The sequence below is a fragment of the Nymphalis io genome, chromosome 5 (assembly GCF_905147045.1).
Source record: "Nymphalis io chromosome 5, ilAglIoxx1.1, whole genome shotgun sequence".
Classification (NCBI taxonomy): domain Eukaryota; kingdom Metazoa; phylum Arthropoda; class Insecta; order Lepidoptera; family Nymphalidae; genus Nymphalis; species Nymphalis io.
In genome coordinates this window covers 11,041,232-11,060,253 of record NC_065892.1, presented here as the reverse complement: position 1 = coordinate 11,060,253, position 19,022 = coordinate 11,041,232, and the positions used below count along the sequence as shown (strand labels likewise).

At 31.8% G+C, this 19,022-nt stretch overlaps 2 protein-coding genes across 5 annotated transcripts in view; one reads left to right on the top strand and one right to left on the bottom strand.

Annotated features, from left to right (window-relative positions):
- LOC126768702 (calcyphosin-like protein) overlaps positions 1-18,280 on the top strand; it is a 51,487-nt gene extending 33,207 nt beyond the window's left edge. Inside the window, exons 1-8 of one of the 4 annotated variants that reach the window (XM_050486967.1) lie at positions 2,605-2,641; positions 7,498-7,578; positions 13,244-13,397; positions 14,662-14,758; positions 14,849-14,929; positions 15,188-15,312; positions 17,012-17,096; positions 17,995-18,280. In XM_050486967.1, the coding sequence (XP_050342924.1) occupies positions 2,620-2,641; positions 7,498-7,578; positions 13,244-13,397; positions 14,662-14,758; positions 14,849-14,929; positions 15,188-15,312; positions 17,012-17,096; positions 17,995-18,096 (747 nt within the window). In that variant the 5' untranslated portion in view covers positions 2,605-2,619 and the 3' untranslated portion in view covers positions 18,097-18,280. Of the gene's footprint in view, positions 1-2,604; positions 2,642-3,430; positions 3,536-7,497; positions 7,579-11,235; positions 11,350-13,243; positions 13,398-14,661; positions 14,759-14,848; positions 14,930-15,187; positions 15,313-17,011; positions 17,097-17,994 lie in introns of those variants that run through there. The other 3 variants (XM_050486969.1, XM_050486966.1, XM_050486968.1) reach the window with 3 other exon arrangements.
- LOC126768705 (18S rRNA aminocarboxypropyltransferase) lies at positions 1,313-2,229 on the bottom strand. The gene has a single exon (XM_050486973.1). It carries the CDS (start codon positions 2,111-2,113, stop codon positions 1,382-1,384), a length of 732 nt encoding a protein of 243 aa, XP_050342930.1. The 5' UTR covers positions 2,114-2,229; the 3' UTR covers positions 1,313-1,381.
- Positions 18,281-19,022: the final 742 nt, after the last annotated feature.

The following is a 19,022-nucleotide window of genomic DNA, read 5'->3' as shown; positions in this document are numbered from 1 at the left end:
AATAGAAAAACACAATAAAGCGCGAAATTCGAAACCTTACAATTATTGACAATTTGAAATATTATTGACGAGTACTACTAATAGCTGTGACATCTATTGCAGCCAGTTTTATCCGAAAACATATATTTAAATAAGTTCAATATATAGTTCAAAAAAACTTCTAGAGACCTAACAATTTAAGTTATAAAATAATAACGAAGCAACAAATTAAACATGTTTTTGCATATACATAGCGACAATAGCATATCAATCATTTTTGATAAAATTAAAAAAAGCTCTATCGTAAATCGGTATCTTGAAAGTTATAGTAGATATTTATTCATCACGGAGGTTAGTGACTTGTGAGACACCTGCGTGACAGGTTGCACAAAAGTCGAGTCCCGAAACAAACTTACCTTGTTAGTTTCTAACTTTTATCCGAACAAAATTTTGTTACTGTACACACACACATATCATACACAACACTATAATTTCACCGCAAGTACACTTTAAAAGTAATTCAAGAAATAGTTATTCCGCGAGTTTAGACCGAAACTCTGCACGGCGTGAACGAACTCCCCCACTCGAGCAGTTATAGGAAACTAAACTAACGGACGCAAAAAGCAAGCACGTTTCAACGTTCAGACAGCGAAATAATTTCAAAACAATCATAGTTACGCCATCTACACTACATTTGAATAACTAGTATGACATCCATGATGAACATAGTTTAAAATGATTCTCAGGTTTCATAATAGATGGCGCTTTAAATAACTATATGTAATGATTTTTTTTTACATTAGTCTTAAATAACTACAAATAAAAATTAGTTACTGTATAAATCGTGACCGCGTGAAATGATGGTAAGAATTCTAGCAGCATTTTCCTTTTTAATGGCAATTCCTATTCTCTGGACGAAAAATGAACCAGCCCTCTTGTCACCAGTATATCCAATAAGACGGAGTGTAATATTTTCTTAAAGTTTTTGCACTATTACTCCAAAGTCTAAGCATTTCAACTGCGGAACAATAATATAATTTGGAATATGAAACAAATATTTGTAACGTTTATTCGCTTCAGCTTTTTCTGTAACAGCTCTGGCTTTTAACATTGTGATATATAAATTATCTTTATTTAACAAAAAGCATTTCACAAAGTGAAACCCATATTTTTATTTATATATATAGTTGTGACAAATTAACTTTTTTCATATATAATACTATAACATTACTTTTGACTATTGTATTAAATAATTTACAAGTTAAAAATTTGCCCGAATTTTACCTTAAATACTAACAAAATAGATTTTATAAAATAATAAAATTAAGAGGAATATATGGAATGAAATATAATAAATATAAATTATTTAATATCAGAATATGATTACAAATAATTATACTTTTTACTCAGTATCATCACTTTCATTGTCTGAATCACTTGACGGCCACATTTTTCTAGTATCTTTTTCATTTGCAGCAGATTCTAAGTATTTGCTTTGTGCTTCTATTACACTTTTACTATCTGTACAATTCGAATACATATCTAATGCTTCAGAATTCAGTTCTAAAAACGAATGTCCCCATGAGAATTTTGATAAATAAAAATTGGCTTCTTTTTTATGACCTGTAATAAACATGGCTGCGGCCAAAGCTTCTACACAACTTAGTTGGTATGGCCTGCCATAGTTTATGGGATTGGCCGCGACTAAAAATGGTAATAGCCTTGGATGAGGAGATTTCATTCGTTGAAATGGTGTCTCATCAATTTTAGCCCACGAACAATCTATCACAGCCAATCCAAACTTTTCTATTATATCTTTATCACTTGGACTAACACATTGAGTTCCAACTGGAGAAAGCACAACCCCTTGAAATTTTTGACCAAGTTTTAAATTCTTGATAAGTTTATGCCGCAAGAGTTTTCGTCCTGAGCATTTCTTTGGGTCACAATGGTTTAAATCCCACATGCTTACTGCAAATGTAGCTTCTACGCCTTCAGTATCTGAACTGTCTGAACTATCTTCACTGTCTCCAGACGAATGCATGCTTAAATCGTTGAACCTTTCTGCATAATCTCGTTGAGTGTGTTGGTTAGATCGTTTTCCACGGACTGAACCATTTTTAGTAGGCGCCATAGAGACTTTATTTAATGGAGGATAATGATATGTAAATCAATTTATTTTAAATAAAGATAAAATAATTGTGAAAAAATAATATTTGTTTAGTTTAAGATGCAAAGCTGACACTGACAGCTTGCTGTCAGTTGCTAATTTCGTCATGGCTGCCAACAAACAAAACCTTTGTAAATGACACTCGCTTTATCGTGCTAAATTGTTATACCATAGTAAGCTAAGTAAAATAAAAATAATTTCAAGTGAGTTAGAAAGTTGTTTTTATCCTTTCGATTGAAAGTTTTGCAAATATTTAACATTCTATACATTACTTTGAAGAAATAACATTAACGTTAAAATATACAAGACTTGTTATTTCATTAATATAATTGAAACTTAAAAGAAAAATAAAAAGTGACATCATTGTCTGTACTGTTTTTTACAAAAAATTGAAACTGCATCTGCTTTGCATATAATTACATACTAGTAAGAATATATTATATTTCAAGATTGATTTTACACGCGGCAGGATGAGCAGCGCCTCAATGGCGGGTAATTATGAAACTTAGCTTCTATTTAATATGTATAATTTTCGATAGTTTTTATTATAAAACACTCGTAATTGTTTTCAAAATTCTTATATAAATCGTCTTGTGTAGTTTTTTTTTTGGTAAATATTTCTTGCGATTAGGGCTGGACGGCAGATTTATTTAGTAGTAGTGAAGTACTAAATTTTTGGCACATAATACCAGCTATATGGTGCTGGCACCTCTTTGTTCTTCCGTGATATTTATTGAAAGGGAAGTTGTTTAAAAACCTGAAAAAACGTTGTGTCAAATTAATATTTCATTATCAACGTAAAAGTGTGACGGCGCATTTATTTTCTATAGATATTCAGATCTACCGACTTGAGAAAAAAATCTTTGTCCAATATGTTTACATTACAATTTATAAGCAAGTTTAATCTTAACTGTATCATGCACATATAATACAGTACATGACCCTCTAACTATTTTATTCTAGACATATACACTATAATGATTTTTGATAACAATGACAAATGATGATAGCTCGATAGATAAGAGACTTTAATTTAGCTGGAACTGTCTGACTCAGGGTAGACTATGATATCGTTTATTGTATTAAATTTTAATTCTACGAACAAGTCAAATACCATAGGTTTGCTCTGGTTGAAATTGTTATTTTATATAACTTTTTATTTTACAATAATAGTTACTATAATACCATCTTCTTATTGGTAAAGTCATTTCCAAACGCTTGCATATTTCCATAGTGTTACCTAGATCAATTTTCTTGTTAAAGATCTGGCTCAATCTCGAGCCAAATAGAGAGCAAGGCTAGACAATACCCCCGCCTCCTTTGTACTCATACTATGCGTCATGCGTTCTCAGTAAAACGACGTTTTTACCTAAGTTGTGCAATAAGGTATAGTGAATTATTTAGTGTTTATTTTTAAGGCTTGCGTAGAATGTATTCCCTGTTTTACCTAAGAAAATCTTAGCCCAAGAGGTAATTCGTAATTATATTGTGTATTCAAGAAGTCGGGATATATGTTAACTACGTTTTTTCGTGTGTGCTTTAAAAAACATGAGTATCTAAATTATATGTAATAATATGCGGTAAGTCAAGTGTATATAAAAATATATATAGATACTCTTTAACATGTACTGAGTTATATAATTGAATTTTGTACGATATAAATTTTTTTAATTTGTATATATATATTCGAAGCTTTTAAAATAATAAGGCTTAATTTACTTCAGACAATACATAATACTAATGATCGTACATAATTTAACTGAGTCGATCGATTCACCGGCGTGTAATTTCATTCAAAAGCATCATTATTGACACGGGAGTGATAGTTGAATGCTGTTTTTTATTGCGCTTACGGAATTTTCACATTTTATAAATTAGGTAAGATAAAAATTTATATATTATCAGGGTTTATTTAAGGTGTCTACTTGATTTTATGGAAATATATTCTATATTTTATAATTCAAATGTGGACTTTTATACATTAATATAATAAAATTTACCTATAAGGATGAAAATATAGGATTAGAAAGTTTTAAATCACGTTAGATGATAATTAAAAAAAAAAACTTTTAATAATGTTTATTTATTTATGTTTTATAAATTATTCCAAATTATTCCGCAGCTACGTCGTCGTCGTCTTATGCGCAATATCGATACCTACTGGATGACATCGTTTTTTAGTAACCGCTTTTATACGTCTTCCCTTGCTTAAATTGAATTGATCAAACTTAGTAATATCGAAATTACGAAAAATGTTTTTGGTATGTTATATTTAGCTAATCATTCACAAGCCATAAACTAATACCTTATGTCACATTATTACGAGTATACTAATACATAATATTCCGTTTTTCAAATATGTAAAAAAAAAAAACATTTAATGCCAAACACAATCCATTATCAGTTTTTTTTCTGCTTGTTTTTATTTTTTTATTTTTATTAGCGTACTATGCAAGTCCCGTCATTTTGGACTTTAGTCAAAACACGTAGCCTATGTATGACACGCGGAACTTGCACGAAGCGAATACGACCTCATTTGTCCTATATGATTAGTAGTTTACTTACATACTTACATAATACTTAATTCTTAAAAGCACAAAATTGATTTTTGCTAAACTAAATTTTCTAAAGCTTGTAATAAATATATGAATATACATTAAAATCTTTCTTATAGACGTTGTTCACTGGATGTTTAGTTAAAAACAATTTTTTCTCTTTCTGTCATCATTGATTAGACATTCGAAAGTAAATTAAACACAAGATTGTTTGATCTATTCAACCCGTAAACAACGTATAGATGAAGCCAATAGTGTTAACTTGTCACACACTAAATGACTTTTCATTTAAATATTCAACACATATCATGAATTCCTATTACTTACATGTGAAGGCAGTAGAGTAGGTAGAACTGTTCGTCATAACTTGCATAAATTATGACTAAATTAACTATTACTCAATGAAATAATCAAAGAAAATTAACGGAAAATATTTTATTTTTGTTGACAAATTTCAACATTCGATTCATTCTATTTGATATAAACTTAGTAGATTTGAAAGGAAATTGACAATTTGTCATTGAAAACGTTCGTTAAGGATGAACAAATCTTGGCGAATTGATATGGTCTGTTTAGAATTTTATAGCGTGGGTTCGGCTGAATCGTGTAGAGCGTTTGCTAGACCGTGACGAGTCTAAATTAACTAATGTATAAACAATAGGTCTTCAATCTTTAACCACTATTAGATGATTTCAAGAACGCCTACGCCTTGAATTAAATCCATTAAATCACTTATTTTTTAATTTATCTTAGAAGTGGTCATCAGCGCCTATATATGTATATTGTAAGAAATTATTTTCTTACCTTTATTTGGTGGATGCTACACTGTATTTGTAATATTTTGCTCACGTTGTTCACGACAGATACAACTCACGCAAATAAAGGTAAATCTCAATATAGTGTTTGAAATGGATATCATACGTCGCAAAGCTTAAAGTGTACAAACCAAAGACATTAAAACCATAAATACTTTCAAAAGTATATTAAATATCTATTGTTATCTTATAATAATTTAGATAATGATAATACTTAAATAATTGTATTATAATCGAATCGTTGGTAACTAATTGATTAACTAATTCCCTGTCTATACAACTTAATATGGTAGGTACATTAAAAGACCATATGTGGTATTCTTAATTTTCCCAACCGATTTAATAGCTGTATACAATCTAATCAAATATAATACATAGTTTACTCTGTAATTTAACGTGACGTACCCATTCCTTTGTATTATATTTGGGTAAAAGTATTTGTATTTAATTAATAAATAAGCGCTACACTCGGTTCCGTGTGCGTAAATGCGGAGCACCCGTCGCCGTAAGTCGTAGCTTTTTATTCACAACTAGCAAAAGCCAAGGCTTCGTCAGCGTGGAATTCAGTTTGTTATAAAAATCCTTTAAAATCTGCCATTGTAACGCACAAATTGCCTAATTGAATTGTACATACTTGTAGTCTAAAATAAAGGAATTCTTTTTTGGTTTCGATAACTTGTAAACTGTATTAACTAAAAAAGAGGCAGTTATTTTGAAATCATAGAGGGCACTTCAATATTACTTACTTGTATAGATGTATATATAAATATTTATTTCTTCTTTACCGGAAACTAGCCCCATAAAATTTTATACCACAAGAGTGTAAGTGTGAATAAATTTTATATCTCATAATCCGATATGATGGCAATTTTAATTCCAACATGACAGAAGATAGTTAGGACAACGTACTAACGGCTTTTTTTATAGTATAGGAAGGCGGATGAGCATATGGGCAAGTGGTTACCAACGCCCATAGACATTGGCATTGTAAGAAATGTTAACCATCGCCTACATCGCCAATGCGCCACTAACCTTGGGAACTAAGATGTTATGTCCCTTGTGCCTGTAATTACACTGGCTCACTCACCCTTCAAACCGGAACACAACAATACCAAGTACTGCTGTTTTGCGGTAGAATATCTGATGAGTGGGTGGTACCTACCCAGACGAGCTTGCACAAAGCCCTACCACTAGTAGTTTTGCGGTAGAATATCTGATGAGTGTTTCTGATTTTAAATAGGTACTTACTTTAAATATTGGTTAGAATACATATTAACTGAAATAATAACATAATAGAAAATCTATTTGTTATCCATACAACAGTTACCGTTCGCATACCTACACGTCAGTATTTATAAGCTAACTTTTGTGAATTTTTGTGTTGCTTCTAAGAATTATTAATAAAACAATAAGTTTAATGAAGATTCCCTGGAGTCATGGAGTGTTGTCAAAGTTAGTGTAATTTCCCTTGACGCGAGTTTAAGTATTTTTTTAAGGTTAATAAAAGCACACAAGGTAACGTCGCGTCAATTGCTCGTTATTATGTAGTTACGTAGTTGAAGCAAACAATTAATCAATAATTGATAGATTAGGCTATTATGTTAGTTTGTAAAGGATACCATGAAGTAGTGAAGTCTAAAATTATTTAGCAAATTAATTAGTTTTAATGCTGGCCTGTCCAAGCATTAAAACTAAATAATTTGCTCATAGTCATTTAGGGTCTTAAAGAGGATAGTTTGTAACATATATACGTAAATATTTCCCTCCAATTTTCTTGTTCACTTAGAACAAAAACAATTAATATTTTAAGGATTTACTAATATTCCTATTTATCCACCCAATTAAGCGTAAAGCTTATGCTAGGAATGAGAACGCAATAGCAATCGGAATCAACCGTTGCGGAAATGACGCTTTTAATTTTAAGTTCTAACCGATATTGGTTTTTAGAAAAGTCAATAACATTCTGTGTTCTCTACAGCCTGCTTCAACTACGGGGACGCACCTAATTCCAGCCGAGGTGACAAAAAGGACAACAGCTTGAATATAATGGACGCCGGATGTGAGTACAAATCAAAATATGTTTTACAATAATAAAATTTAATTTAATCGTATAACGATTAAATTAAATTTGAAGTAACCGCCGTTTCGGAATGTATATTCTAACTTAGGTAGTTAAGTTAGGTATTTTTCTTGAAGAATTAACTTCAAGCTTTTTTTTATCGGCATAGCCTTTTTTGATATATGTATATCTATATAGTATAGTAATTGTAAAATTGATAATCTATTACTCTGATTTTACTGGCTTGTTCTGACTCTGGGATCCACAGCAAACAACGCAACTTCACAAACTCCAGCAGCGAGACAATACGGGCCGTTTGCTTTGCTTTATAATTAACGGCTATGTGTAACATTAAAATCAATACTGTAAATGAGCTCCCGCCCTTAATACTTAAGCCGGTAGTTTTACGTAGATATGCCGATACATAAATTTAAAATACTGTTGGTATTATCTTTAATTACCGAAGCGTAAACTTAATGCGGGTGGGTGCGGAGAAATTTTAAACCCAAGCAGAAAAGTAAAATCGAGCCTCTAGTCATCTTTGTAATTTGACTAAAGTTTACTGCTATAACTTTAATTAAATTAAGTTCTTTAATGAAATGAAAACGATTTATTAATATTTTAATTCTGATTTTGTGATTTTCGTTTCCCTTCAATTTTATAATAACGATCAGTAGACATTTTTTTTGTAAAAACAAGTTCTAAACTGACCATGAATTTAAAATGACATAAAGTGATGTGTAGCCTTAAAAAAAATTATAACATACAACAAAAAAGCGTATACCCACCCGTATACATCGCGTAACTCGGTTTTCCATATATTACGAATAAGATACGAAGTGAGTTCTTACGAACAGTAGGACTATTCTGTAAGAACAAACTCGAGATTTGCCGCAGAAAACGGTCGTGAAATGTCAGAATGTGATATGGGATATTGACCTTAATAATTATAACATTTTAAGAAAAAACGCATCAAAATCTCATATCACCATAAGTCGGTTGTTAACATTTCACAGATAAGTAGTGAAGTGTATTCTTACAGAATCGAACTGCTGCACTGCGGTAGTTTATATATTTCAATAACAATATATGATGGGTAAAATTCCATTAGTAAAACTCTTATCAAAATCAATTATAAAACGATCGTGTATTTATTAAAATTAATAAGCTTCGCTAATTAGAATTTTATGTTGCACGAGTCTACAATTAATTATAATATTATCATAACATTACAAGTTCAATTTACAAAATATGTTTTTAATCTTCTACATAGTATAATGTTTAGCAATTTATACTTTCGTGTTCAATGTACTTAAAAAATACAATTAGCCATCGCCATTAACCACGGACACGTACCTATGCTTTTAATTATACGATGGGCGGGGTTCTAATAAAATTGAGGTTAAAGGCATTTTATATGACACAAAATTTTGATATATGATTAAATATGCTTGTCGTCCTTGTTGTGTCTAGGTGTGTTTCTTAATTGTTGGGTTTTGGATTGTAAAGTTAATCTATGGTTCTATCTATGGTTGGTTATGGTAATTATAAATTCTAAGCTATTTTAAAAAGTAGGTCTTTGGTTTTGTTTCGATTGCTACTGTTTTAAACTATATACATTTTAATGAAACTTAGAATTCATGTATGTACGCTTATGCCCTTAGAAATATATTCAAATGAAAAAGAAAATGCTCCCATTTTATAATAAAAAGAAACTCTAACGTTAACGCATTAAGTAAGATCCATGAGGATCTGTTTAAAAAATGTATGAATATAATATAGTTTACTTATATAATATTATTTATTTATTAAGACAAACAAAACGATAGCATAAACTCTATACACGTGGTATATATTATCGGCTTTGCTTTGAAACATATGCATAAAAAGAAGTAACGGATTAAGCAATGAAATGTTATCGCTTGGATCAAATAAAAAGGTAAAGAGAAAAGTAAAATTTATTAAGGTATTGCGAAGGAACGATATTGAATTTTATTAATCGTTAACCGTTTGCTAGTGTTGACGGTAACATAATCGCTCGCATGTTGCTAATGATATTCAAGTTGTTACCCCACACGCGACTACAGCGCAATCCTTTCATGTTCTAGAAAATAAAATATCCTGGACCCGAAGTGCTTAAACAAACTATTCTAGCTCTTTAGTGCATTACACTTGCTTTATAATTGCTCTAATTTCAAGATAGACAGGTTATTTATTATAAAAAGGGAATAGATGTTATAGATTTCTTTTTATATATTACGTAATTTATACAAGCAGTGATTGCCCAGTGGTTAGAATACGTTAGTCTTAACCGAAGTTTGCAGGTTTAAAAACAACACTGAATTTTCATATGATTAATTTGTGGTTATAATTTACCTTGTGGTAGATGAAGGAAGGCATGAGAAAGTGAGGAAACCTGCATGTGTCAGATTAGAATCTACTACGTGTATGTAGCCAGTCCGCATTGGAGCATTGTGATGGAATAAGCTTCAAACTTTATCCTTAAAAGAAGGGGAGGCCTAGCAATGCGTCATTTTAAGGCTGTTACTTTACTTTTACTTAAGGAAAGTAAAATAATGTTGTAATACATGCTAATGGTTTTTATTACGTTTGCGTCCTTATATTAATAGTTCGTTCGTCCTTGATGCCATTATTATATTTGGCCTTTATTTATTATTAAATTTGAATAAATAGTCACGGCCGACTAACCCCATGACCCCAAACATACAGCATAGTCTGTCAGAACTTTTCTTATGAAGGAGTCTGTGACGGTACTTCAAACACATGTTTGAAGTAAAGAAGAAAATTGCAACTCAGCGTTCCGGAACAACATTTCTGCAGATACTTGCAGGAATTTAATAGCATCCATGCCCCGTCGATGCCAAATGGTTATAACCAACAATGGTAACCACACGGGTTACTAAAATATTCTTACAGTATATTTAATTAAATTATCATTTACAATAAAGATAAATTGGTAATTTTATAAATTACTTTAATATGATTCCTGTTAAGATGTATTTACATACATTATTTACATGTATTACATTACAAAAAGTATTTAATTTATAGTTATTGTTAACTGTTGAAAAAATAAACCAACTTGTTAACAATGCAAAACAATTTCACTTCCACCTTTATTCAGGGTTAATTGTGCTTTCATTTATTAACCAAAATAAGCATCAAAGCTCTACAGATACACTCGTAATATAGACTTAAAGTAAATATTTAGTCGCATAGAACTATTGTCCCTAATTAGTTGGCCACGACTGTATATTACCTTAAAAACATACAAATGCAAACAATAATACGCAAGTGTTTTCTATAAAATACATAAAAAAATTCTGTTAACTAAAAAAATATGTTAATGATATTTCTTATAATACCTAGTATTCATAGAATCTACATTTCATTAAGCGTCGGTGTGTTGAGACTAATTAAGTCATTACTGTAAGATTAAAGTGGAATATAAATATTACAAAACAATGTAGAGACACGACTTAATTCCATTTTCAAAATTGGTGCCGTTGTTAGTTGCTAGCTTATATAATAAGATTAATTTATATTCTTTAAAACATACAGCGTCGATCCACGGGTCAGTGACTCCGCTACGAAATTGAATGTTTTGAGTCAGTCGTTCGTAGCACCTTCTACGATGAAGACGTGCGATCGTTAAAATATACAATAATACATAATTACATTAACTTTTTTGTGACTTATAAATGAACGCTTTAGAAATGTATCGAGGAAAATCTAAAATGAAATCCAATCGTAAGTACCGTTATTTATTTATTTTACAATTCACATTATATATAATTTACATATATAGTTTTATTTTATCAAGATCTATGAAAGTGGGTGATTTCTTAAACAGACAATAGACGTTACTATCTATATCGACAGCCATTTATTACATAAATATGATATAACATTCATATCGATTGACGTTTTAAGCAGAATATATAATGTGGACAGTTCATGGCATATAACGGAAGTTTATATCACCGTTTAGTTTATAACTTTGTAAAGGTTTTTATGATAGGAAATTTATACGGGATTGAATAAAACATTGATACAGACAATTATAGTTGAATCATAAATATTTTATCGTTTGATTTTTTATATTCCAATAGATGCGATTTATAATTCATCCATAGACTTGGAAGCCATTGGAAGTTTAATTTTTTAACATTTAAATCTGTATATAGATACTGCGTTTTAAAATAATTACAAAACGAACGGAACGATTTCACCACATGTCGCATTTATCGATTCCTTAACAGCCAATTTGAAGGTTATATCGTTTCCATAGATCGTATTTAATGTAAGTACTTTATATACGTATTTAGTATTCTTTCTACGGGCTTAAAAATACAAATAAGTAGAAAATAAATGTAAGTTGAAAAATAAATTATTGTATTTTCAAGTAAAAAGTTACATTTGTGCATTATGAAATATGGCATGGATACATTTTTTTTTATATAAACATTCGCCAACATATCTATTCGCCCGTATTAACGCGTGTATTTCAATATCTTGTCATATTTATAAAACTACTGATTCGAAAGTATAAAACTTATATTTTATTTTTTTAACAACTAACCTAAAGTTGCCATAATTTTTTGTCGGATATCTATTAATTGGCGCTGACTTTTCCATGGACAGCTAAAAGATTTTATTTTGTGAATATTTTATAGTTTTGACAGCGTTCACTTCGAAAATGCCTTGACCGAGAATATCTCTTGTATTACGATGGATTAACACAGTATATAAAGCCCATGTCTTTCCTGAAACTGTAAACTAAAATAACATAAACGTTCCAATATTTGTCCAATTAGTAGTTTATTGTTTATTGGTAACAGCCGGTGAATGTCCCACAGCTGGGTTAAGGCCTCCTCTCCCTTTTTGAGGAGCTTATATTTTGTAATATTATTATGATTACACTACTTTCTTAAGAATTATGACATAGTTGCAGGAATTTATTATCGAAAACATAAATATATGTGCTTAGAGACATATTAGAATCACCATTACCTTATTATTTTAAGAAATAAATAAATTTAAAATATTTCGTATTTCTTACATTGAAATTAAAATATTATATTTATTTCTTTATTGATTACATATTTTTATGAAGCATACAACTTGTGCCTCAAATTTGTTGTCTATGCTTAATTTTAATTTTATCCGTTAAGAAATGTTCGCGTAATATCACAGCCTTTATACCGCATGTGTTTCTCTTATAATAGTATTCGTTTTAATTATGATATTTTTACCGACAGTTCTATAACCTCATTGAGAAAAAAGTTTAAAAAAACTGTTTCGATAGTTTAAATTGTTTAGCTATTAAAAAAACTTATAAGCTTAGGTATTTGTTGCTGTGTTTTGTATATGCTTTTTTTGCACTTGATCAAAAGCGCATGTCGTGTCTACATCAAGAGAAATGTAATCATTTGAATTTTTTTATTGTCATTTTGCATCGTTGACCTATATACATAAAATAAAATCACATGTAAAGACAGAATTTTTTTTTGAAATTTGAAAACTTTATTATTTTATTTAAACTGTACCTATACAATGTTTGTCTTCTCGATTACTCTTAAATGAACTCTTTGTTCCATAAGTAAAAACATAAATCATTTATTTTTCACGTTTCCCTTAACAGTAGCAATGCACCGTCCGCAATCGGCTTCCTCCCGTCAAGAGGAGGAACTGATTCAAAAGAGCACGCGTGCTCTCTCCAACACCACCGACCCGTTGGAGAAGTTGCGGCTCCTGTGTCTCTCTCGTGGCGCATCAGGAATCGTCGGACTTGGAAGGTGAGTTTACATATAATATTAAATATAATTTGATGCACAAGTGAGTGTGCAAACACAAATGCACTCTAAATTCCCTCAACTTTCAAAGTCCGGTCACCAATCATGCACTATCGCAGGAACATTTACATGACTTCTGAGGCACGCGAGACCAACTTTGTAACTCTGGGCTGCTACAAAAAATGCTTTCTTCAACAAAAAACTTAATAATTTTCTTACAGTCCCGAAATCAGATTCGAACCCAGGACATTGTGGTTTAGCCTTCTAAGCTAGGCACTAGACCAACGAGTGAGTTAAAATAGTTTCTAAATAGAATAAATAAATGCTGTGTATTTAATTATAACATATATCAGTAAATATCATTCATTAAACTCACTGAACATTTCATGCGAAGCAAACAGATTAAACATTAACGCTCTTTGGTATTAATTAGGTCAAGATGTTACTTGACACCCTTCAGTGCTCCTAGTCTAAGAATAGTACCTTTGATATAACTACAACTGCCACTAGACAGAGCTTTGAGAATGTTATAAAAATATGTTTTTTTTTATGCGGCTTCTAATGCTTACTGTTATAAAAGAAAAGAAAAAATTATAATTGTTATACCTTATACCTAAATGCTTTCCATTTAAAAATTAACCAAGGCAGAAGCTATCGTCAGATTTGTAGGCTCGTGTTAAATTATAATTAACAAGTTTCCGCCCGTGACTTCGCTAGCGTTTGAATGAGGGAGGGGTCAGGTACTATAAAAAGTAGCCTATGTCCGTTTTTGGGGTTCAACCTTGCTGCGTATCAAATTTCATCAAAATCGGTTTAGTGAAAGAGTTACAAACAAACAGAGGGACGCATTTATAATGTTAGTGTAGATCCATAATAAAAACGATGACAAACGTAAAAATTCAAATCGAAAAATATAGCTCTGTAACAAATCGAAATAAAATATGTACATAATTGTTTTTTTTTTGCTTCTAAATTACTTCTCGTAATTACATTTGTCCGTAAGCAGGCCCGGACTGCCGATATGGTTCCATCCGATCCATTCCGAAGTGGTTACAGTAAAATTATATTATTTTTGGCTGGCGGACCCTTAGGTACAAGGCACCGCTTGTAGGCCTAGACATATATCGAGGGTGTCCGTAAGCAAAACGAATCATCATTTTGATAATAAGTAATTTTAAGTAATTATAATAGCTGGACTCGATCTTCTCAAGTTTACAATTTCATTTACATTTTAATTAGAAATGTGTGTTATTTTGATTAATTTCAGAGTTTTCCGCCGAATGGATGATGATGGAAGCAAGCAACTTAATAAGGAGGAGTTCCTCAACGGTATTAAAGAGACAGGATTGGAAATAAGCAAAGAAGTATGATTATCTTTTGAACCCTAAAACATAAATGTACATAATTTATACCTATTGAAAATATTAAATGTATGTGATTTCATTTTTTTTCAGGAAGCTGAGAATTTGTTTAACAAGTTTGACACAGATAAAAGCGGCTCGATCAGTCTTGACGAATTTCTTGTCCGGATACGGGTAAGATATCACACATTCTACCCTCTCGCTACATTGCGCTATTGTATGTTCCAAGCGTCCTATATAAATGTTGTACTACATAGCGAAAATAACTAATTATCTTGTTGTGTTTTATTAAAATAATAATTGTGCAATGCGCACAAGCGTGGTGAAATAATCTCAAGCCTTTTTCTAAAGAGGAGAGATGGCCGTAGCCCAGCAGCGGGACATTTCTGTTACTTTTTCACTAAATATATTAATAATAATAATAATTTTCAGCCACCGATGTCAGAATCGCGTCGCGCTATCGTCGAGCAAGCATTCAAGAAACTTGACAAAACAGGAGACGGCGTCATAACGATCGACGATGTTCGCGGAGTGTACTCTGTTACAGCACACCCAAGGTGAGAAATTTTGAAGATAATCAATTATCAACTCAAAGATTTAGATATTTATTTATGTAGGTACATATAAATATTGCTTAGAAGATGATTAGGTTAACAATTATATGTCAATCATATCAATGATGAAGGAAAGATAAGTTCGTGTTTTAATTAAATCACTGATACATAAGGTTTATAAGTAAAATCGTTTGTACCAGTAACAGCTTGTGAATGTCCCACAGCTGGGCTAAGGCCTCCTCTCCCTTTTTGAGGAGGTTTGGAGGCTTATTCCATCACGCTGCTCCAATGCGGATTGGTGGATTACACATGTGGCAGAATTTCAGTGAAATTCGACACATGCAGGTTTTCTCACGATATTTTCCTTCACCGTCAAGCACGAGATGAATTGTAATAAGAAATTAAGCACATGAAAATTCAGTTTTGCTTGCCCGGGCTCAAACCCACGATCATCGGTTAAGATTCTCGCGTTTCACTGGGCCATCTCGGCTTCGTTCCATTTTCGTTTATTAATATTTATTATATTCGTCTATCTTTCTATTAGAATGAACTTATCACGACCAAAATCAGATCCCATAGCTTAACTATAGCCCATCCAAAACCGTAACAACATTACATAACTTTTATACGAGTATCGTTCTACTGGTGGTAGAGCTTTGTGCAAGCTCGTCTGGGTAGGTTGGTACCTAGTGGGTGGTCCCACTCATCAGATATTCCACCGCAAAACAGCAGTACTTGGTATTGTTGTGTTCCAGTTGAAGGGTGAGTGAGCCAGTGTAATTACAGGCACAATTGACATAACATCTTTGTTCCCAAGATTGGTGGCGCATTAGTGATGTAAGCGATGGTTAACATTTCTTACAATGCCAATGTCTACACGTCCGCCTTTCTATTCTATAAAAAAACAAAACTCTTAGTATATAAATAATGTATATATATCGTTTATGGTTTGATTAAAAGATATATTTATACAAAAATGAGCCGAGCTCGCCCATCGACACGTCCATCTTAATCTTAGTTCGCGAGTTTAACAGTAAACACTACAATTATTTATCCTTCACCAAGAACAAGAGATGAATTTGAAACACTAATTAAACAAATTACAAAGAAGTGATGCTTGTAAGGTTTTAATAGTTTTCGCTTAAGATAGGGACTGTGTCATCTCGACTCTGGATGAATTTTTATGATTTATTGTAATTAAAATACAATTACGAATATTTTGACGAGCCGGTTGGCGTGGTTGGTGGATGCTTGCCTTTCACGCCGAAGGTTGTGGGTTCGAATCCCACCCAGGACAAATATTTGTGTGCATGAACATGTCTGTTTGTCCTGAGTTTGGGTGCAATTATCTATATAAGTATGTGTTTACAAAAGAAAAATAGTATATGTAGTATATCAGTTGTGTGGTTTCCATAGTACAAGTTCTGTACAAGCGTAATTTGGGATCAGATGGCCGTGTGTGAAAATGTCACAGGATATTATTATAATTATTATATTTTTATTTTATTTGTTAAATTTTATCCACTCAAAATTATATTTGTCGTCCGTATTTTACTATAAAACTAACGATATGTCCAAATTCCTAAAAATAATTTTGTAAATTATTGGAGTCTTCATTCTTCACTTTATAAATAGTGCTCATTATAGTGTCCAAGAAGCAAAGAAAAACTTATGACTCAGTCTAATTATTTAATTATTACAGATACATGAGTGGAGAAGAGTCCGCTGATATGATTCTGCACAAGTTCCTCGCAAACTTTGAAACCGAAGGCTCTGTCGATGGAAAGGTAAGTACTACCGTCCGAGTTTACTACATAAATAACTTTGTTTTTACAGACATGGTATATTAAATATCAAATTTAGAGAGAAAATATATTTATTTCTAAAATTATTTAATGAAATAAATCTAATGTTTTTAGAAACACGAATATTTTCATTGAAACCCATGACTAGGGAACGGGCGTACCGAACCGAACCGAACCGAAACAGCCTGTGAATGTCCCACTGCTGGGCTAAAGGCCTCCTCTCCTCATTTTGAGGAGAAGGTTTGGAGCTTATTCCACCACGCTGCTCCAATGCGGGTTGGTGGAATACACATGTGGCAGAATTTCAGTGAAATTAGACACATGCAGGTTTCCTCACGATGTTTTCCTTCACCGTAAAGCACGAGATGAATTATAATCACAAATTAAGCACATGAAAATTCAGTGGTGCTTGCCCGGGTTTGAACCCACGATCATCGGTTAAGATTCACGCGTTCTTACCACTGGGCCATCTCGGCTTTTTAACGGGCGTACATTTCAGTAAGATTTGCTCACTGATTTTGAGCTAACAGCGAATCATATAACACACATTTCAATATTTTTGATTTGCAGAAATTCATTAAGCAGGGGCAACATATTGGCAGACTACTTTTCTGTGTATTTCGCAATGTCAATCATTTTTTTTAATAATAAAAAAAAATAATAAATAGGTTACTACAAGAGTCAAGGCCCTTAATGTTAGCCTTTGGAATCTGAAACAGCGTCAGAGGGGAACATGAGTAAACAACACAGTACCCCCTCTTTTACAAATTGGAAGCGCTGTCATTTGACAATGCAGCGCTACCATGTTGACAGACGTAGCCCTTAATGTTTCTTCTGGCACTATTATTAATAATGTCTGCTTCATATTCTCTCGTTTCAGATAACCCTCGAAGAGTTTATGAACTACTACAGCGGTATAAGTGTCTCCATCGACAACGATTGCTATTTCGACCTGATGATGCGTCAAGCTTACAAGCTGTAATACTAAATGTATATATGTCTCGCTCTCGCAACATCCGCACACGTGAGAGCGAATGCGACGTGTAGACTTGTATGTCGAGTGCACTACTTTCTTTATTCTCTAATGTCGTTGTAATAAATTATTAATATTTTTGTTGAAATTATTGTGTGGTAATATTATCTAATAAATACTTATTTTAACTTTGCTTTTGATTTTTTAATATTTAATAACATTTATAATATATTTTGTATATCGTTTGATGTTATTCGTCTTCTTCAAAGCCGAAACTAAACTATATATAAAAAATAATAAGGAGGGACGGATTTAAGACGTTCATGTGTCACTTTCTTATCAGATTCTGACTGTTTTAGAGCCGTGTGTTATCACTAGCAAAGCACATTATACAAAGAATTTCTAGAATTTACTAATTTTGGGCGACAATATTGTACATAGTTCCTAAAAGCTTCCTCGGCATGCCAAATACTCCTTGGGAGATTGCCGCTTTCATATCATTCAAACTTATGTATCTTTTTACAATATAGTGTTGCATAACGGCTCCTAATAAATAGTGGAAACCATTTTTAAACAATGTTTTTATTATACAAGTTAGGTTTTGCCGATTATGTAAAAAGTACAGACGAGCTCAGCGAAAACTGCTTACGATTTTCGATGACGAAATGGCATATGAGCTAGTGCCTCGTGATATCGTATATCATGAGTATGTAAGAAGAACTTAAGTACCTAATTTCCTTGACCCAGTTTCAAGGGACCATTTATAAATTTGACATAATACAATAAGATAATTAGGTACTAATATACATATAATAATAAAAACGAAGACAGAATGGAATAAGGAATGTCTGTTTTTATTTATTTTTCTGTCTGCAGAATGAAAAATATATTTACTATTTTGTGGCTTTCTCAAAAATACCTTTGCCGTTTTTTTT

Coding starts and splice junctions, on each gene's coding strand:
- LOC126768705 (XM_050486973.1), bottom strand. CDS start 2,113: ATGGCGCCTACTAAAAATGGTTCAGTCCGTGGAAAACGATCTAACCAA.